General features: G+C 45.1%; 1 protein-coding gene across 1 annotated transcript; it reads right to left on the bottom strand.

Annotated features, from left to right (window-relative positions):
• Positions 1-594: 594 nt before the first annotated feature.
• On the bottom strand, positions 595-12,078 carry NPL (N-acetylneuraminate pyruvate lyase). Its single transcript, XM_059821649.1, has 12 exons — positions 12,049-12,078; positions 11,474-11,542; positions 9,758-9,831; positions 8,530-8,617; positions 7,346-7,403; positions 7,180-7,255; positions 5,792-5,884; positions 4,819-4,967; positions 4,592-4,638; positions 3,646-3,730; positions 2,739-2,778; positions 595-1,353 (listed from the first exon to the last, which is right to left on the bottom strand). Exons 2-12 carry the CDS (start codon positions 11,536-11,538, stop codon positions 1,202-1,204), a joined length of 927 nt encoding a protein of 308 aa, XP_059677632.1. The 5' UTR covers positions 11,539-11,542; positions 12,049-12,078; the 3' UTR covers positions 595-1,201.
• Positions 12,079-18,748: the final 6,670 nt, after the last annotated feature.

Below are 18,748 nucleotides of genomic sequence, written 5' to 3' on the forward strand. Positions count from 1 at the left end.
GAGCCCCGCGCTGGAACACTCAGCGAGTCACAGCACTGGCGTGACGGTGTTAAGATGTATTTTAAAAAGGGCCCAGCAAGTCCCGGCCCCTCAGAGGAGAAGGGGCTCGGCGGGCAGGGCGGTGTGGGTGCCCCAGGCCTCGGCTGCTCCGGTGCCGCCGAGGGTGCAGGGAGAACCCCCAGCACCCCGGGGTGATTCCACTCCCTTCCCCTCACCTGTCAAAGAAGAGCTCTCCTAAATTTCATACAAATTCAAGGGGGGCGAAAGGAAGCCTTTATTACTGTGTATTTCTTGCCCAGTGGTTACACGGCCAGAGGAAGTTAGTAGAATTCTCCGTGCTTTTGTGTTACGGAAAGTTAGCAACGTGCCTCACCACATCTCCCCCCTTCTCTTCCCTCCTTCCAAACATCCCCCGCGACCATTTGCGCACGCAGGAGTGCCGTCAGGAGGCACGGGACCTCGCATTTGTCAGCTACACATACTGTCGGACAGTAAGAGTTCAAGCTGGCGGAGAGGGGTAAGTCCAGGGTGCAGAAGAGTGCCTTTCAGTCTGACAGCAGATGACTTTCTAACGTGTAAGACAGTGTTCTGCATTGCAATCTAGAGACGTACAGCTCAATTCTGCCTTCATTTCTGTCGCAGGGAAAAAGATGGAGAAATACCTGCACATCAGAGAGCCACAAGCCTTCTGTTGCAGAAGTTATTTTAAATTTTGCATTAAGTGAAGGTGCACAAAGACAATGAGATCAGACAAAAACTGGATTTTACATACATAGTGTCCAATGACTTTGTGACAAACGGTAAAACACCCATCTGAGCAACTAGATGGTGTCATACCGATGTTTAAAAACACACTGTAGTGCTGGAGATGCGAAGGGAGAGGACGAAACATGATCTGTAGAGACAGATCTTCCTCCTTTCTAGACAAAAGGAGTCAGGATCCTTCAACTGGGTAAAATATGCTCTTTAAATTTTTTATTAAAAGATACCAGCTAGCCCTGGGATGTGCACTCCAGAGTAAAGTTACGCAAAAAGGCGACTGACTACATGTGTGCCAACAAGGCCAACCCTAACAGGAAGGAGCTCAGGCACACTGCCAATTCCCTGAAAGACATCTCAGCCCATCACGTGGGGAATGTGCCAAGTGACAGTGAACCCCAGAAAAGGAGCCTCCACTTCCAGATGGACACAGAAGTGAAAATCAGTCGCCATCAGGCCACACAATGCTATCCAGCTTGGCTTTGGCCTTGGCGATGAAATCCTCGGAGGCGTCAACAAGCGGAAGCCGTGGAGGTCCCATGGGAATGCCAGAAACAAAAGTCATTACAGCTTTAGTCTGTGCAACACCAAAACCTGGGTGAACAAAAGCAAAATCGGGTCATTTACAGCTCATTTTGCTTAAAATAGTCTCTATACAGGTGTCCATAAAAGCAGCAGCGGTGAGTTCCTGTGTAATCTGGCATAAACCAGGCTTGAAGCGCTTCTCAGAAGTGAGAACAGTGTAACTAAGAAGAGAAGATCATACTTGCAGACAGGAAAGACATTACAGTAAAAATTACACCTACTTATTACATTTATTTATGTATTGTGTTGTTTCCCTCCTCAAGATACCAAGCAGAGTATTTTCTTAGACGTGAACTTTACAAGCTACCATGTCAGTTTTAGAGATAACCAGGGTTGTGTGTGTGTTCCCTTCTCCTTGCCAAAAATGTATTGCCACGCAGCCCTGACAATAGAAAAGATGCTGTGAGTCCTCCATAGGTAAACCAAGCAAAAATAGGGCTACTTCCAATTTACCTTCACTGGTAGGCTGAGCTATCCCAGCCAATTCGTCATCCCAGCAACCCGATCTTTGCAGCCTCATGGCTATCCCCCAATACAGACTCACATAAATTACAGCCCTGGGAGTAGTAACATCCTGCTGACATGTGACAATAACATTGGGTACCAGCTTAAGCCACCATGGGAAACTTTGGGAGGCCTCTCTGTCCGTAGCTCAAGTCTCCTTATGTACCTCTGGAAATTCACTGTTTCCCTCTTTACTTATAAGGCTAAATAATGATGCATTTCCTCTGCCTTTTAACCCAAGAAATACAACCAAGCACTAAAGCTCAGCTAGGTTCACTGGGGCTTGCATATGTACAGCAAAACCACAGTTCTCTTCATTAAGTGAAAACCATGAAATGTCTGATTCAGTCTCCCTACACTACTCTGACTTGGTTTTAATTGCTTTTTACATTAAAACTTGGGTTTGTTTCTAAAAATCATTCCATCTTAAAATGCTTTGGCCTTGTACAGCCTTGAACAGAGTTACTCTTAAATTATAGCAAGGCAGGAGAGACAAGTATGAGAGCTGTTTTCCTACTGGAGCACCACCATTTCAGAAAAATGACTCTCTAGAAACAAAGCTAGAAATGAGCTTTTGGAGACAGAACAAAAATAAACAACCCACAGAAAGAGTCAGGATAAGAAAAAAGTAAATCACAGAGTCACAGCTTTAAAGCTGTGAGATTTCACAGAAGAAGGAAGGAAGTGGGAGTGAGCCTGTCGGGGATGCTTGGTCAGCTCCCTTTGTTGAGCTCCCAGTTGCTACTAACTTGGGAAACAGCACACGCAACATTTTCTCACTGCAAAATCTTTCAGGAAGAAGTTCTGACGGTACAGCAACATGATAGTTTCTGGAGCACCAAGTCTGCATTTTTAGATATAACAAGGGAAACAGACAGTGTAGGACTTACCTAGTTTGATGACAAAGTTGAGAAACTCCCCAGTGAGAAACTAGAAAAGACAGAGAGTAGTTTATCAACTCCTTCAAATTTTAAGATGTAAAAGCATCTAGAGCTACTATGATATTTACATCTTATACAATCATTGCACAGCTTTGAGAAAAGCCCTTGGCCACCTGGACAGTCTACGGGAAACACTAATTGAATTCCATTGGAATAGAGGAGGGAGGGAGGGATATAAGAAAACCATCACTCCCTCTCAGTCTATCACTCGTGTTCAAGCTGTCCCTCACTGCAAGCAGCCTGAGAACACCGGTAAGTCTCATCATATCGGCTCCAAAGGTTTACAAATCTGAATATCCACTGCCTAGTGAAGAGACTTCCCAGAGCAGATCACCTTTCAGATGTCTTTTAGACTTTCATCCTGCAGTCACTTCTATTTTAAGGCAAAAGAAGGATGCCTCAAATGTCCCCTAAAAACACTGGGTATAGATAGTATACTGATTGCTCGGAATTCCTCACAAATCTTCGAGATGCCCAAGACCAAGAGGGGTCAAGGCAGAGCTGCTTTGGGATGGCTTTCTACCCTACATCATGTAAGGTATCACCAGAATATTCCCAGCCAAGGGGCTTGGCCATTGTGGGCTTGTTCAGGGAAAAAGGTCAGGCCATTGCTCACTCTGCATAGATGAGATTAGAGAGTTGAGGATGAGTAAGGCAGATCTTGGATAAAAGTTAGTAAGGACTGGTCAAAAAGGTGAGGAGAGATGAGTAACAAGCAGGGGGGTTGGCGCTGAAAGAAGTTTGCTATAATAAAGCTACCTCAGGGTATGGATGACAAAACCACATGGGAAACAGCCCCAGTACAGCCAGAGGAGAAAGAAGGCTGCTCCTAGTGGGGACAGTGAAGATACTGTACCTGATACTTCCGTGCTAACGCAAGGTCTGGCTTTGCAAAGGCTTGCAACATCAGATTGGTTTTTCGGCCCAAGTAGTTGTATGTACTGCCAAAACCAACCAAACCAAAAATAGAAATCAGTAAACACAAAGGGGGAGCTTAGAACCACTGAAACAAAAGACGTAGCCACGGGCTTTCTCTGTCGACATTTTAAGAATGCCATTATTATGATAGAGATTCGTGCAATCTATGTGCAGTTTATACTGTCAAGCATCTTAAGTATGCCAAGCCCTACGGAAGAGTTTAGAGAGCAGATTTCTCTTCCCAGTTCTTTCCAAATGGAACTGCTTTTCAAAATTAAAAATAATGGCAGGGGGATTGGACTAGATGATCTCCAGAGGTCCCTTCCAACCCCTATCATTCTGTCATTCTGTAATTAGGCAATAAGGAAAGTCAATCACTTATATTTTCCAGTTGCTTGTTCATTTAATGGATCAACTACACAAGAACACAGATATCACACAGTAATTCATCTAAGCAGCCTGGTATGAGGGGCAGAAGACAAATCAGCAATAAAACTCAGCAGGGCCCTCACAGACTTCTCACATGAACTAAGGTAAATGATTTTAACCTCTTTGGGTTTTTGTTCCTTACCCATATAACGAAGACAAGTACCCTACTTCAAAAAGTTGCCTTGAGGTTAAAGAAATATGTTGAAACCTTTGGGTCAGCTTACAGACTGCAGCAATAATCACCCAAATTAACATAATCCAAAATCCCAGATTATACAACTGTCCCATCGCTAGCACTGGAGCTAGCTTGTCTGTCTGCTCGCTACTGTACAGCCTTACCCTGCAAAATCCTCCATCACTGTGACAGAAGACAGTTAGAGAAATACTGTGTAGATAGTGGAAGATACAACAATAAGGTATGTGTGTTGAGGGGAAGGAGTCCAACCCATACTGACCTTCCAACTGCTCCATCTGCCCCTATTGCCAGTGCACTCAACAGTTGCTAGTTTGAGGTGGGGGGAGAAAAAAAACATTTTTACTTCAGGTAACAAAATAAAGAAAAAAAAGGGGTGGTGGGAAGGAGCAGCAAAACTGCCTGGCACTGAATGTCCAGGGTTACTTTTTTTCTCAAGGCTGATGCAAGAGAATGCCTTAGAAATTATTTTTAAGAGAAGCCTCTTACCTCATCCACCCCATACAGAAATGCAAACTGTTCTCTCTCATTCTTGTTTATACACTGTGCAAGGTCCAAGAGGTCCGTGTCGCTGAACTTCACGCCCTGGAAGGTGGGGATCTGCTCTTTTATTCCATCCAGCAACTCTTCAACACGAACTGTGCAGAACAGCAATCTCATATGAAGAAACACACCTCTGTTCTGGGAGATTTCCCTGTCTCCTCCCCCAGAGGGAGACAATTTATTTTACAAGTTATTCACTTTTGGCCTAAGCCTAGTAAACTATAAAGCCCTAAAACAACCAGCAAGACAACTTCAGTGTGATTATTTCTCAGAGTTATAGAAAAGTGTATTTTTCCATCCTCTTTGAAGCATTCCTTTTACCAGATCAGAAGGGGAAAACCCTGGATAAGTGAAAGTTTAAGGAACGAACTGGCAACAACGTATTTAAGAATAAATATAAATTGATACATCCAGAAACACCACATAATCTGCTGTCTAGAGCAAATAACCAAAGATCTGTATTCTATTCCTCATTCCTCTGCTAAATAATAAGACTTGAGAAGCATTGTGGTTTCACACGTAATTTCCTAGCAAACATGACTATGCAGTCAGTGTACACCAAGAGAGATGGTGGTCACTATCTTGCAAAAAATCGGGATTCAACTATGGTTATCCAAGGCAATTACCTATCCTGGTCCATGCTAATTGCAAAGCCATGGTCAGCATCACCTCCTCCCTCCCAGTTGTTCAGTACTCATAAACAGTGACTTTTTTCCAATGAAGAAGAATTAAATTTATTTTCCAGTCTCTGATTCACCTCCCATTTTCGGAAAGGATCCTTTCCACTACAGCTTGCATGTGATGGGAGCAGAGGCCACACACCTGGTTTAGGCTGGTGGACTAATCACACCAGCCCCTGGGATTACTCAGGTTGCTATGAGCCTGTGGGCTCGGGACGAGCTGACTAAGCAGTACTTACTCTTCACACCCGTCAGAGGAGGAATGTGGTAGTAATAAAATGGAACCGCAGGGGCTTCAGACGCAACCTTCTGTAAGAAAGCAATCAGCTTATCTGGAAGAAAACAATCAAGTACCCCCATAAGAGAAGGAGACTATCCGTGGTGAAAGACAGTTCCGACTGACAGCAGCCAGGGTGTGAGGAGAGGCCATCTAGAGCTTGCTTACCACACCCAGCAAGTCACATAAAAACCTTCACACATGATAAAAAATTAGATGTAACAAAACTCAGTGGAAGACCTTATGGAAGGCAAAGACAGTATTTATTTTAAACCAAACCGATTTCAGTAACTCACACTCATTCTCTTACAGTTGTAACTCATGCATGCTCTCACGCATGCAAGACCTGTGTGCCAAAGTGGTCTCACCACTTGTGTACAGCACAGAGGACAAGGGATCAAGTTCACATTCACCTCCCTGGGGTACTGCTTGACGGTGATGATGACCAGGTTTTTTGGACAACTTTTTTGTACCGTTTTAGGAATCAAAGAGTTATTATGGTTGACATTCCTCCTGAGAATCTTGTTCACTGCATCCTTCATAGATCTTAGGCAATCTTCCCATTGGCATAGCAGGAAGAGGAATGGCAAAAACCAACGTGCTGGAATCTCACTGCCATGCTACTACTACCAGCGAGGTCTCCTGCTGATCTTTGTGCTGTTCCTCTGTGCTTACCGGTTTGATTGCCACTGATTGTGTTCTTGGCTGTCAATACCAGCCATTCTGGCAACCCACTCCAGTTTCTTCTGGTGCTTTCATATGAAGATTTCCATTCATAATTCATTCAGACAACTTTTAACATTTCTGTTACAAACCTCCACTTCACGTGGTTCTTTTATATTATGTTCATTATAATAAAAGCAAAACACTCAATTTCTAAGTTCTGAGGCAACCTTAGGTGCACAGAACCAAACGTGATCACCTCAGTAACAAGAGGCACGTCTGCATATCAGCAGTTTATCAACTTGGTCGGTGTCCAGCAAGGGTCAGCATGGAACCAACTGCTTCCTAGTGTGGCCCAGATGGAGCGTGAACTCCATACTATCTATTCAGAAGACAGACTAGTTAACTAGTCTTTCCATGAGCAACTCTTCTTTTTACAAGAGGCTGATGAACTACAGCCCAAAAGACATCCTCCCACTTCTTACTGGGTGACTTCTGATACTTCCCATTTTTAAAAAGGCTCTCCTAGGTTTTGCTTTTGCACAGCACCAGACATGGCAGGTGTGTGAACATTATCACCAGAATACTTTCCAAAGAAAGAAGATGGCATTAATCCTTTATTTATGACAAAGGTTTGTAGGGCAATATAAAAGGGCCTCAGTGAGTCTGGCAATCACATCTACTCACCTTTGTCTGTGGGTTTGAAGAAGAAGGGGGCTATTACAGCAATACCACTAGCACCTACGGCTGCTGCGTGTCTTGCCTATAAACGAGAGAATGGAAAGTATCTGAAGGTACATCTGCTTTACATGTATTACACGCATAGTGAAAAGGAAACATATCACATACACACCAGCTCTTGGGACTCTGGCAGACTTAGTGCTCCCACGTGAACGATCACGTGATCCAATCTGCACAAGAACAAATTCAGAAGGTTTGGGGAGGTTGCAGTGATGGTGAAAAATACCAGTCTGCCAAAATTACTCCCTTCAGACCAGCGAGCCACAGAACAAGGACTTCCCTGAACTAGCTTAAACCTAAAAGGGATCTGAACCTGTGTGGACCGGTAGAGCAGACATGCAGGGAAAATGCCAACAGTGGCAAGCAGCTGGCGATGGCAAAAAGAAAACACATTTGCAAATATGAATCATGTGTGACTCCTTGCTGTCATATTTGCAAGGCTGTCAGGAGGGACAAATTTCAGTATTTTAAGACATTAAGGATTTAAGGGGAAGCTGGGAAAAGGAAAGGATATCAAAGCATATCTTTGCTTTCTAAACCTATTGCTCTGCAGAACTACCAAAAGAGTTCAACCTCACAGCAGCACCTTTGACTGCTTGTCTGCTCCTGCCAAGACGATCTTCCAGGTTCCAGTCCCTCAGTCCCATTTCTGTGTTCCTCCTTTATATCTACACAGACTGTGAGTCTTCACATCACTTTATTTCTGCTCACTATCCTTCTCACCAAAACACCTCCTCCTCTCCACATCCTCTGACATAGCAACTACGGAGAAGGCAGCGGTGATTCAAGACTATGACAGGTAAGAAAGATGTGGAGAATGGACCTGCAACTGGATATACAGCTGAAGATCTGGGTTGAATTCCTTCTCCTGCCACCAACTCTGCACCTTTAGGGAAGCACGTAAGCCCTTTACACCTCAGTTTCCCCCATAACAAATAATTTAATATATTACAAGGTTCAGAAATGCTCATGGGGCATAAATAGGCAGATCGTTCTTTACTTTTATTTCTTCTCAGGAATAAGCAAAGGGCACAGCCCTTTTTTCCTCAAGAGCCCATTTTTGCCCCCCTGCCCCTCAGTGTACCAAAAAGAAGGACCCTTACAAGCTCTCTAAGCAGCAGGAAGGGACACCAGCTAACTGGCAGTGACAGAAATGCAGACTTAAGAGCTGGGGAACAAAGCCCAACAACAAAATACTCCCCAAAAAAACCCCATCAGCAGACGTGGCTTTGCCATCAGGCATGCCTATATCATAACACGAGATCTGGAATCCCTCATTCCCTCTCAGCTACTCACTTGTCTTTTCCTTGGCACACCCATTCTTCTGCCAACTGCTTCCTCTCCTGGATGGTAAGGGACAGTCCTTCTCCTGTTGTGCCATTCACTGTTTCAACACAACACAACACACTTGCTGAGACCTGCCCTACATTCACTGGTTTTACTGAAGACAAAGAACTGACACTTTGGATGATATTAAACAGAAGTATTTTTCCCCCAACTCATTTTAAGATGGCAATAGTCCGCACCAGCACTTGCAAGGGGATTGCAGTGTTATCATCACTAAATGCCCGTGTTGGAAACCTGGGTGTTTCAGGATCAGCAGCGGTGGGAGGGAGGAGGCAGAATCAGCTGCTGAAACTGGGAAACTGCCCCCCAGCACCTCCTCCCCAGCAGATGCTACCTCCTTCTCCCAGCAGTGAGTCAGGCTATGACAAGTGCACAAAGGGGCTGCCAGCTAGCCAGGCAGAGTGATCGCCTATCCTCCACCCCATGGAAACAGCCTGCCCTGAAATTTGGTGTCTCTGTCCTGAGTGGAACCACGTGTTAGAGCACCCCTGGAAAACAACAGGACGTCAGTACATTCAGTCACAAACAACAGATTAAACTGGGATAGCCGAAGTCACTGCCACGCTCTGCTTTTCGTCTTGGCATTCTTTCCACATAAGTTTCGAACGAAAATCTTATCACTGACTTCAGCTACTTAACTATGCCAGGCTGTGAACAGAAGTGGTTTAGCAGACGCTGTATTCTCTCTCCAGCCATCCCTGCTGCCCCTGCAGCAGTCCCCGAGACAGAGGCAGAACAGAGAGAGGTGGGAGCAGTGACCACCTCAGTATCACCCAGTGCACCACAGGTCTCCTAAAGCGGCCCATTTGGCTTTGATGAGCCCACTGAATTCCCTGGACTCCTGCGCTGATGTTTGTTAATCAGATGATTGTATCTTGCCCAGGCAAAGGGGAGAATCATTCAGTTAAGTCTTCTCTGCCAAGACAGCATTATCCATTCATCTCTGGAAATGTTACTGTATGAAGGCAATGCTTATTTTTTCCCACACAGAAATGGGGTGCAGGCAAAAGAAGATGCCTTAAGTGTCACTGACAATCTTTCCACTGGTGAATATAAAAATCTAGGATGATCCCACATCCACAGTCCATCCCACTACAGCTCTTGTCAGGCAAGATATCACAGGGTTGCCATCCAGGCAAAAGGGGTGTAACACAGTTCCTAGCAAAAAACCACTTACCAAAAACGTTCTTCACGTTCTGCTTGCTTACCAGGTAATCCACATATTGATGAATAACCGAAAGGTTAATTTGTCTGAAATGAAAGGAACCGCAGCAACCTTAGGAGCCTCAGCAACCATAAGTCTCGACCCACAGATATCTTAAACTTAGAGACTAAGAAACAAAAAAAGACATGTATTTTTGAAGCCTTGCATGTGTACGCACACAAATGACCCCAAGGTATGATACTCTCAGCACGTGTTTAACATTTCAGGTAACAGTTCAGTTCTGAATTCTTTCTTCCAGTTCCTCTTCCTCCTGACAAGTAGTTCACTGTTCCAACCTTTTATATCAATCAGTAATTACCGCAGGCTCATCACAGCAAAGGACTTTCTTGGGGAGATGTGAGAGAACAAGAGGCACTCAAAGCTTTATGTCTGTTGAGGCAAACAGGAGTTCTCTTGAGAGCACAAAGATATTTGTGCAAGTGCTGGCAAATAGTTAAACTATACTTGTAACTGCTGGACACAGACCGTGAAATGGCATCTGCTGGATGTGACTTTGACCTCTCTCTCTCCCATTAAAGGATGAGGAAAGCAACAGACTTCCCTGACAAACAGGGGAAATTGAATTCTAGGTTTATCTTCTCTGCAGGACAAACTTATTTTATTTATCCGTGTACAATATTTCACCGTTGTTTTCATTTGTCAAACACACAGGCCAACCCTATAGTCTGGAAGTCAATTCTGGGACCTTGACTAGGTTCACACATCACCCAAAATTTCACAGCTGCTTTCAGAGAACATGTCTTACAAGGGCCAGGCATGCCAGGCAGCGGGCCCAGATCACTCTCCAAATAGCATGTTGCAATAAATTTGAGTAGTAATAAAAAATGAATTCGGAAATAAGTTTCCTTTAAAGCAAGAAACGAAGCAGTGAGTGCAATGCAAATGAGTTCCCTGACTGAGACAGTAACACGCTTTACAGCACTTTTCAAAAGTAAAGGATCACTTTCAGAGGACTGTACTAACAAATCTCCACCGTCTCCTCAGAAACACACACAGATCTTGACACAACCCCCATCAGAGAAGCTCAGAGTCCTTTGCTGACTCCAAACAACTCCGTCTTGCAACATCAAAATGCAGCAGGGAGGACATCTGTTTATCATCACTGCTTTGAGGAAGGCCGAATTTCAACTTTCGATTTGATGTTATTGTCAGAACTGTGCAGTCCTTGCAATATTTTCTTCTGGCTTAGACTAATTCCATGCACACATATATACACATGAATGCCTGCATGGCTTAAATAGGGTAAAGTAAAATGTAAAAGGACATCAGATTTTGACAATTATTTTCTAGCTCTCAAGAGCGCTTTTTAGTTAGGACTGTGATTTGCCTTAACAAACGTGAAAACACTGCAATACTGCACACGTATAACCTTCCTATGATTTAATTTGCACCTACAAAAGCAGTAGAAGAGATGCGAGACTGATCCAAACTCTCCAAACCCAGACCTACAGCACTTGCTGGGCAACAGGAGGATGCAGAGGCTAAGGGAACCCGCTCTAGTGCTAGTGGGACCAACCTAGTAGTTTCCCCATCCCATCAGAGATCTGATTTCAGAACAAAACCAAAACTGATCCGTTCTAAAGGAGAAAGGAGGGAGACAGGGTTTTAATAACAGTAAGTAGTGCAACACTGACAACATGGCATGTTGTGATACAGGGTCATACTCACCCATCAGGAGTCATTGGAGTGACTGTAGCAGCTACAAGACCCTGTAACTTCTTTCTGGGTGTCATTGAGCTGTTTGGAAAAGAAAAGAGATAAACATGATTCCCATCTTGATTTAAGTGGAGTTTCACCTAACTTCTGTTAACAGCAAAACTAGACAGGCAAAGTTCAGAAGCAGCGGGTGTTATTTTTGGTCAGAGAGAACTGCCTTGTTGTTGAAAGAGCGGCTGACAGCAGCCAGCACCAGCCCAGGAGAGGACAGGACCGGGAGCACCAGGTGCAGTCACCTTTCGGAGACACCTTCTATTTTACCCTTCCTTCCCCACCTACACGTTGATGTGGAGCACACACGGCAACGCCCGGCAGGGAGAACCAACCCTTCCCCCGGGAAGAGCCGCCTCACGCTGACCTACCCCCCCCCCCCAGCACACCACCGCGGCCCGCCAGGCCCGCGGGCAGCCCCGGCCCAGCCGAGGGGCCAGCCCGCCCGGGCGGCCGCGGCCCCGGGGAGCGCGGGGTGAGGCCTCCCCGCAGGGCAGCGACGCCGAGCCCTGAGCCCCCCCCCGCGCTCCCCTCACCTCGCCGGCGGCCGGCCCGGCTCCCCAGCGCCTGCGGGGCGGCCCCGCCGGCGGCCTCGCTCCGCCCGCGGCCCGGCCCGGCGGGAGGGGGGCGCTGCCCCGGCTGCCAGCGGCTCCGCCGGGCCGCCCCGTTCCGCCCCGTTGCGCTCCGCGGCACCGCCGTTCCAGGCTGCGGCGTGAAGGAGCGCCGAGCAGGCGGGAGCGGGGTGCCGCCGGCATCACCTGGCAGCTCGCCTCAGAAAGCACCTCTTCACCGCCCGCTCTGCCCCGGCCTCCTTCGGGCCACGGCCCCCCCAGTCCCCCATAACCCGCGCTCGGCAAGTCCCGTTTAAAAGCTAAGGCCCGTTTGGACCTGCAAACTTTTAAAAATAGTTAGAAATTAACTTTTTACAAAGAAATCACAGAGCTGGCGGCACGTCTGAGGAGACGCAGGCTTTGCTGGAGCACTGGCAGCACTGTCACTGGCATCAGGGCGGGAGATTGGGGAGCGTTCGGTTAACAACCCCACGAATTTCAGCAGGGATTTCTGCCCGGGCACAAGTCACCGTTGAAAACAAAGAGGGTATCTTTTCGTTGATGGCTGAAAATCATGAGGGAAGGTTGGCTGCAAACTAGAAGCCCGTTTGCCCGAAGCGACTGAGGCTCAGCTCCCCCGAGGCTGTCCATCCACGCGCTCCGGAGCTGCACGAGAGAGACACGTTCACGCTACTGCCCTGATGAGCAGCATCAAAATACCCTCCTGGAGCTGTCTGCTAAAGAGACACATCCTCTGCATGGCGCAACAGAGAGAAAAACACATTTTCTGCAGTTCAGTGCCATTGAACGAGAAGGATTTCGAAAAGCGCGTCGTGGTAAGTGAGGAAGCAAACCCACACGGCCTTGTCGTAGAGGGAACAAGCACCAGAGAGCATGTCAAAAGCTTGCAAAGGCCTGGGAACTGCGATAAAGAGCATCTCTGATTAAAAGATTATTTTTTTTCCAAACAGATTAGTCAAATTTCATCTTTTCTCTGTTCCCAGACAAAAACACAGATGAAACTAGAGATGAAACCTAGAACTACAGCACAGTAATTTAAAGGTAAGCATCAAAATATTATCATTACTGTAAAACAAAATCCCATACGCTCAAAAAATTCAGCATCATTCCAACTCCTCTTACATCTCTGCATTTATGTGACAAATGTGCACGTTTCACCCTCAGGGTCTGAAATCTGGGCCAAGCACCAAATTTAGAAGTTGTGGCATCAAAGAAATGAGCCAGCCATTGATCTCTGTGCCTTAGTCCCACCTTGTGAAGTAGAGGCGTATTTAGCTCTTCTGTTCCTTGCCGTGGTTATCCAGCTGCAAGCTCTGCAGATAATCGTCTCTGATGGATGCTCGCTGTGGTGGGGACCTCCTGTTACTCAGTGCCTCTAATCTGCAGTTCTTTTACAAATTATTATTTGGGTAAGACAAATCCAAACCAATAATATATAAACATGTCATGTATGAACAGAAAAACCATGCCATAAACCAAAAGCCACGAGATGCGTGGAAATGAGAAGTTCAGGGGAAGACCCACCACGACCTGCGTGCAGCTCACATTGCAGGGGCTGCGGGACAGCATGAGGCCTTCAACTAGGAAAGGCTTCGGCTCCATATTTCCTCACCTCCTGCCCATTTCTTGTTCCATTGTGGTGCTGGAAGCACTCCCAACGCCAGTGCAGTGTCCTGGCTCTGGGAGACGCGGCGTGGCGAGCTGGGATGATCCATGCTGCTGTGTGAGAAAGGCAAATGGAGGTCAGGCTATGACAAGCGAGGTCAGGCTATGACAAGCGAGCGGAAAACAATAGCTAGTGGGGAGCTAAAACCGCTCCTCACGTGCAGCCCATGTGGCTCTTGTTTTCTTCTCCACCATGTGGCTTTACCAGATGTGTACCACGTGCAGTGCAGAGTCTGGGCTCCGTGGCAGAAAGGCAGCTGTGCACAGCACCATCCTCCTCCGTCCCACCGGAACCGCAGCTGGTCTGGAATTCAAATCTTCTCCCAGCAGATCTGACCACCAGACCACCAGCACCTCTTAAGACAAGGTAGTGCCCTGGACAGATTTGTGGCTGACGTTTAACAGACTCAGAAGAAAAGAGGCTATGAAAGGCCATGTGCATATGGACTGGCCACCAAAAAGACATCGATTGGTCTTTCTCAAATACCCGCTGCAGCTTGCAGCTCTCTGGTGGGCTTGGTTTGCTTCCTGGGGAAAATCATTTGGGCTTGTTACACCCATCCATAAAACAGGTGCAATAGAACATTTTGCCGTCAGTGTGGGCTTTCAGATCTTCCATTAGAGCGCGTTTCAAGAGCATCCAGTGCCTGCAGCAGAGAGAACAATCCCTCGTTGTTGTGTGCTCTGGGAGCACATTTCTCATGTAGTCACATAATAATTTCAGGAGTTTGGGTTTATGGTATTCCTCCTCCACTCCAAAATATGCTCACTGTGGGCTGTTCACACGCAGAGATCACTTTCTCTGGGGTTTGGCTTTATTAACAGGTTCTCACAAAACACATGTATTTTTCTTTTCTTTGAGGCTCATCTCATTCTTCCAGAAATCCCCTCTTCTCTATGCTCTTCCATCCCTATGAGTAATTTCTCTTTTGCCAGGCTGAACAGTCCCAGCTCTCTCAGCCTCTCCCTGTAATACAGATTCTCCAATCCCATCATCATCTTCGAGGCCCTTCACTGGACTCACTCTAGGAAGTCCACGTCTTCCCTTTACTGGGGAGCCCAACACTCCAGATGCCTCTCACCAGTGCTGAGCAGAGGGGAAGTATGACATCCCTTGACCTGCTGGCAACTCTTCTTCTAATGCAGGATACTGCAGGGTCACACAGCTGGCTCATGTTCCGCTTGTCCACCAGTCCGTACTGCTGTATGGGCTTACTCCTTTCCTGCTGCAGGACGTTGCACTTGCCTTTGTTGAAGTTCAGGAGGTTCCTGTCAGTCCGTTTCTCCAGCCTGTCAAGGTCCCTCTGCAAACTTGCTGAGGGTGCTCTCTACTCCAACCGTCAGGTCGTTAACAAAGAGGTTAAGCAGTACTGGCCCCAGAAGAACAGTGTATTTCGGGAGGTTCAGAGACAACTCGGTGCTCTGTAGAGCCATTTAGAGAAAGTTCAGATGATTTTCTGAGTATTTTAAGAGAGTTTTAGAGCTACTTTGTGCTGTTGACAGCATATGAGAGAAGTTTTACAGCAGCTTGAAGTGTTTTAGAGCTGCTTAGAACAGTTCGTGGGAGTTACAGACTGGTCTAGAAGGGTTTTAGAATGCGTAGAGCTCTTTAGAGGAATTTTAAAGCTGTATAGAGGAGTTTAAAGTTGTACCGTAGCGATTTAGAGGCATTTTAGATGTATTTAGAGACACATTAGTGCTGCTTATAGCAACATAGAGGAGCTTTAGATCAATTTAGAGGTGCTCTGAGGTTTTTAGAAGAGGTTTAGAAGGGGTAAAGGAGTTTACAGTTGTTTAGAATGCTTTACAGGAGTTTTGGCACACTTTACAGGACTTTAGAGCTGCTTAGAACTGTTTATAGAGGTTTTAGAGGAGTTAGATCAATTTAGAGAGGTGTGTAGCTGCTTAGTGCTGTTCAGAGCAGTTTTTGAGGACTTCAGAGAAGTTTTAGTGCTGTTTCTCTAAACAGGAGTTTCAGAACTGCAGAAAGGAGTTCTAGAGCAGTTGCAAGGAGACTGAGAGGGGTCCAAGATCTATTCTGAAGCATTTTACTCCTGCTTAAAGCAACATGGAAGAATTCTAGGTATTAGTGTTGTTTAGAGGATTTTCAGAGAGGTAGAGTGGAGGTTTTAGAGGAATTTATAGCTTCTCACTGTTGTTTATAGCTGATTAGAAGAGTTTTAGAGCTGTTTAGATGCGTTGTGGAGCAGTGTAGTGCATTTTAGAGGTATTCTGGAGCTCTTTAAAGAAGTCCAGACTGGTTTAGCGGCACCCTAGAGTGTTTTACGACCAGTTAAATGACTTAAAAAGGTGTAATTTAGGGGGTGTAATAATAGCTCTTCAAGAGCTCATCAGAGGTGTTTTGTAGCTGTCTGGTGGTATTTTAGAGGAGTTTACAGCACCTCAGAGCACATTCAAGGAGTTTTAGAGGTCCTTAGAGGAGTTTAAGAGGCCCAAAGAAAATTCAGGGATCTTCAGATCAATACAGAGGAGTTCTAGGTAAGATTAGATGAATCTGAAAGCTGCTTAGGGGAGGTTCAGAAAGATGTTAGCTCAGTTTAAGGGCCCTAGCACTCTTTAAAGGGATATTACAGCTCCTGAGAACTGCTTAGTGTGCTTTTGAAGAGTTTTGGAGGAATTTGCAGTTATTTTTTCAGATCTTTAGAGCTGTTTACAGGAAGTTTAAAGGCATTTTAAAGGCGGTAATGAATTGTTAGAGACGTTTAGAGCCATTTAGTGGCAGTTTAGAGCTGATCAGAAGAGTTTTAGAGTGTTTTAGAGACCACTTAGAGTTGTGTGAATTACGTCTGTTTTGAGGCAATTGCCTCATTGCAGCAATACAGAGGTCCTTACAGCTCTTTAGAGCTGATTAAAGGACTTCTAGAGCAATTTAGAAGAGGTATACAGTGGTTTAGAGCTGTCTAGAGGGGGTTAAAATCTCACTGTAGTTTAGAGACATTTTGAGGAATTTTAGAGTTGCCCCAGCCCATCACCTCCCCAGTTCAGTAGTGGTTGAGGGTTGGGACTGTCTTCCCACATCCTTCAAAGCCATGATCGCTGTTTCTGACTCCCCTCACTGCCTCTGTCCCTCTCCCCCAGTCCTTGGGCGAGGGTTTCGTGTTTCAGGGCAGTCTTTGCAATTAAGAAAATGATGGTAAAGATTCTAAGACTCAAATTTACACTGATAAGGCCCTATGTAATTACCAGAAGGAAAAAGAACAGTGCTTTAGCCAAAACCAATACACAAGTTATTCTACAGAGGTTTGAAGGACAGCATAGGTCCAGTTCAGCAGTATACAGTGAATAATTACTAACTCTCTTCATTCCTCCTACAGTCATCAGCAAATGAATACCTGCACATCCCCTTACGCTACTCTCCCCAGTGCTAGCATACCACAGGCAATCAGCAGTGCCAATGATGTGTGTGTGAGTTCAGAGTCTTAAGGATGAGAGAAAGAAGAAATTAGTTTACTGTCACCATTTAAAATACTTCCTCTCCTTTATACTCACTTCAAGTGCATGTTTAGTACCAAATATATCCTTCCAATGGAAAAAAAAAGAATAATTTAGGAAGGCTTAAATGGCTGTGGGAATTTATATTCAGGAGAATCTGAATACATTAACTCACATTCAGGTTCCAAAATCTGAATTGTAAATTTTGGACAAGGCAGAAGAAGAGTTTAGGCTGTCTGCAGCTGCAGCATGCTGTGCAATGACCGGAAAAGTGTCTTCCCACTTACCACTGAAATAAGCAGTAAAGTGTCACTGGTGCCAAAGCTCAGAGGATAATAAGGACATCAGTGAAAACAAGAAAAAAAAATCAGTTGCTATTTTTCCAAAACAAGTATAGGAATAAAAATACGGTTTTATAGATTTAAGCAATTTTTCTATTAGGAAGAGAAATGAACACGAATGTCAAAAGCTTATCAAAATAACTCCATAAGGTAATTTCAAATGGGGAAGTTGTAAACACTTTTTTGTTGCCATGTGTCAACATGGTGGATTCACATACCTGTTAAGAACTCCATTATTCAAATAATTGATTTGCTGAGGTAAGTTCATTACTAAAGCCAAAGGCTCTGCAAGTGTCCTCCAGACTTTTTTGTTGTTGCTGTGTGAACACTTCCAACATTTTCTACACTGACTACAAATTACCACCCCCATCCTTTACTTCTACTTTCCCCAAACCACATTTCTCTACCTATACAGTTTTGACATCTGGATTTTCCCATTTCTCAAGCTACCATGAGTGCAGTTCTGGTTGGGCATAATTAAACTATAGTTTTGCTTCTGTTTCTCTCTGCAATAAATAAATGTATCCAGATACAACTTTCTTTCAAAGACAGACCCAAGTCTATTTTCAGAACAAATACGAAGTGTCCAAGCCTAAATGACGAAATTAAAAAAGACAACACCTGTGAAAGTGATGAAATGCTGTTAAATACCATCTTGGCTGGCTGGTATTCAGAAGTCCATCATCTGAGAAGCTGACATGATGTCATTATATGTGGAGCATCTACCTCATTTTCTCTGCTCAAAATCTAAAGGTGCAAAAATCAAAAGAAATACTGGCCTCTCAGATTTTAAATCTGAGTTTTAAACTGTTAAGTTGCATATCAATGCTACCTGGAAGCTTGCCAGTTTAACTCTTCTGGAATTGAGTATAACCTGAAGGATTTTCCTAATTTAGGATTTTCTTAACTGTCCTAACACAGACATTCAGACAGGTGTGTCTGCTGCATAAAAGATGTTTAACATGCCGAGATGTTAAGATGCTTAAATGTTTAATCTTCCCATTAACAGTTCACTAACAGATATTAGAGTATATTCAAATGTAAGGCTTTAGAAAAGAACTGTCACAGTACCTTGGATCCATTAGTGAGCTGAAGTGACCACTGGCATACCAAGAGAGTTTGAGGGACTTTTGCATTAAAGTAAAACTCACCTCTGAACACAAACAACAGTGCCATCTGCTGCAGAATGCAGCATTGGCTCATCT

Source organism: Gavia stellata, chromosome 10, assembly GCF_030936135.1.
Source record: "Gavia stellata isolate bGavSte3 chromosome 10, bGavSte3.hap2, whole genome shotgun sequence".
NCBI classification, from domain to species: Eukaryota; Metazoa; Chordata; class Aves; order Gaviiformes; family Gaviidae; genus Gavia; species Gavia stellata.

Excerpts from the sequence above, each read along its gene's own strand:
- NPL (XM_059821649.1), bottom strand. The coding sequence starts at position 11,538 with ATGACACCCAGAAAGAAGTTACAGGGTCTTGTAGCTGCTACAGTCACT. Across the intron at positions 5,885-7,179 it reads CTTCAAACCCACAGACAAAG|ATAAGCTGATTGCTTTCTTA; the intron begins GTGAGTAGATGT and ends GTTTTCTTCCAG. Across the intron at positions 1,354-2,738 it reads CAACTTTGTCATCAAACTAG|GTTTTGGTGTTGCACAGACT; the intron begins GTAAGTCCTACA and ends TTGTTCACCCAG.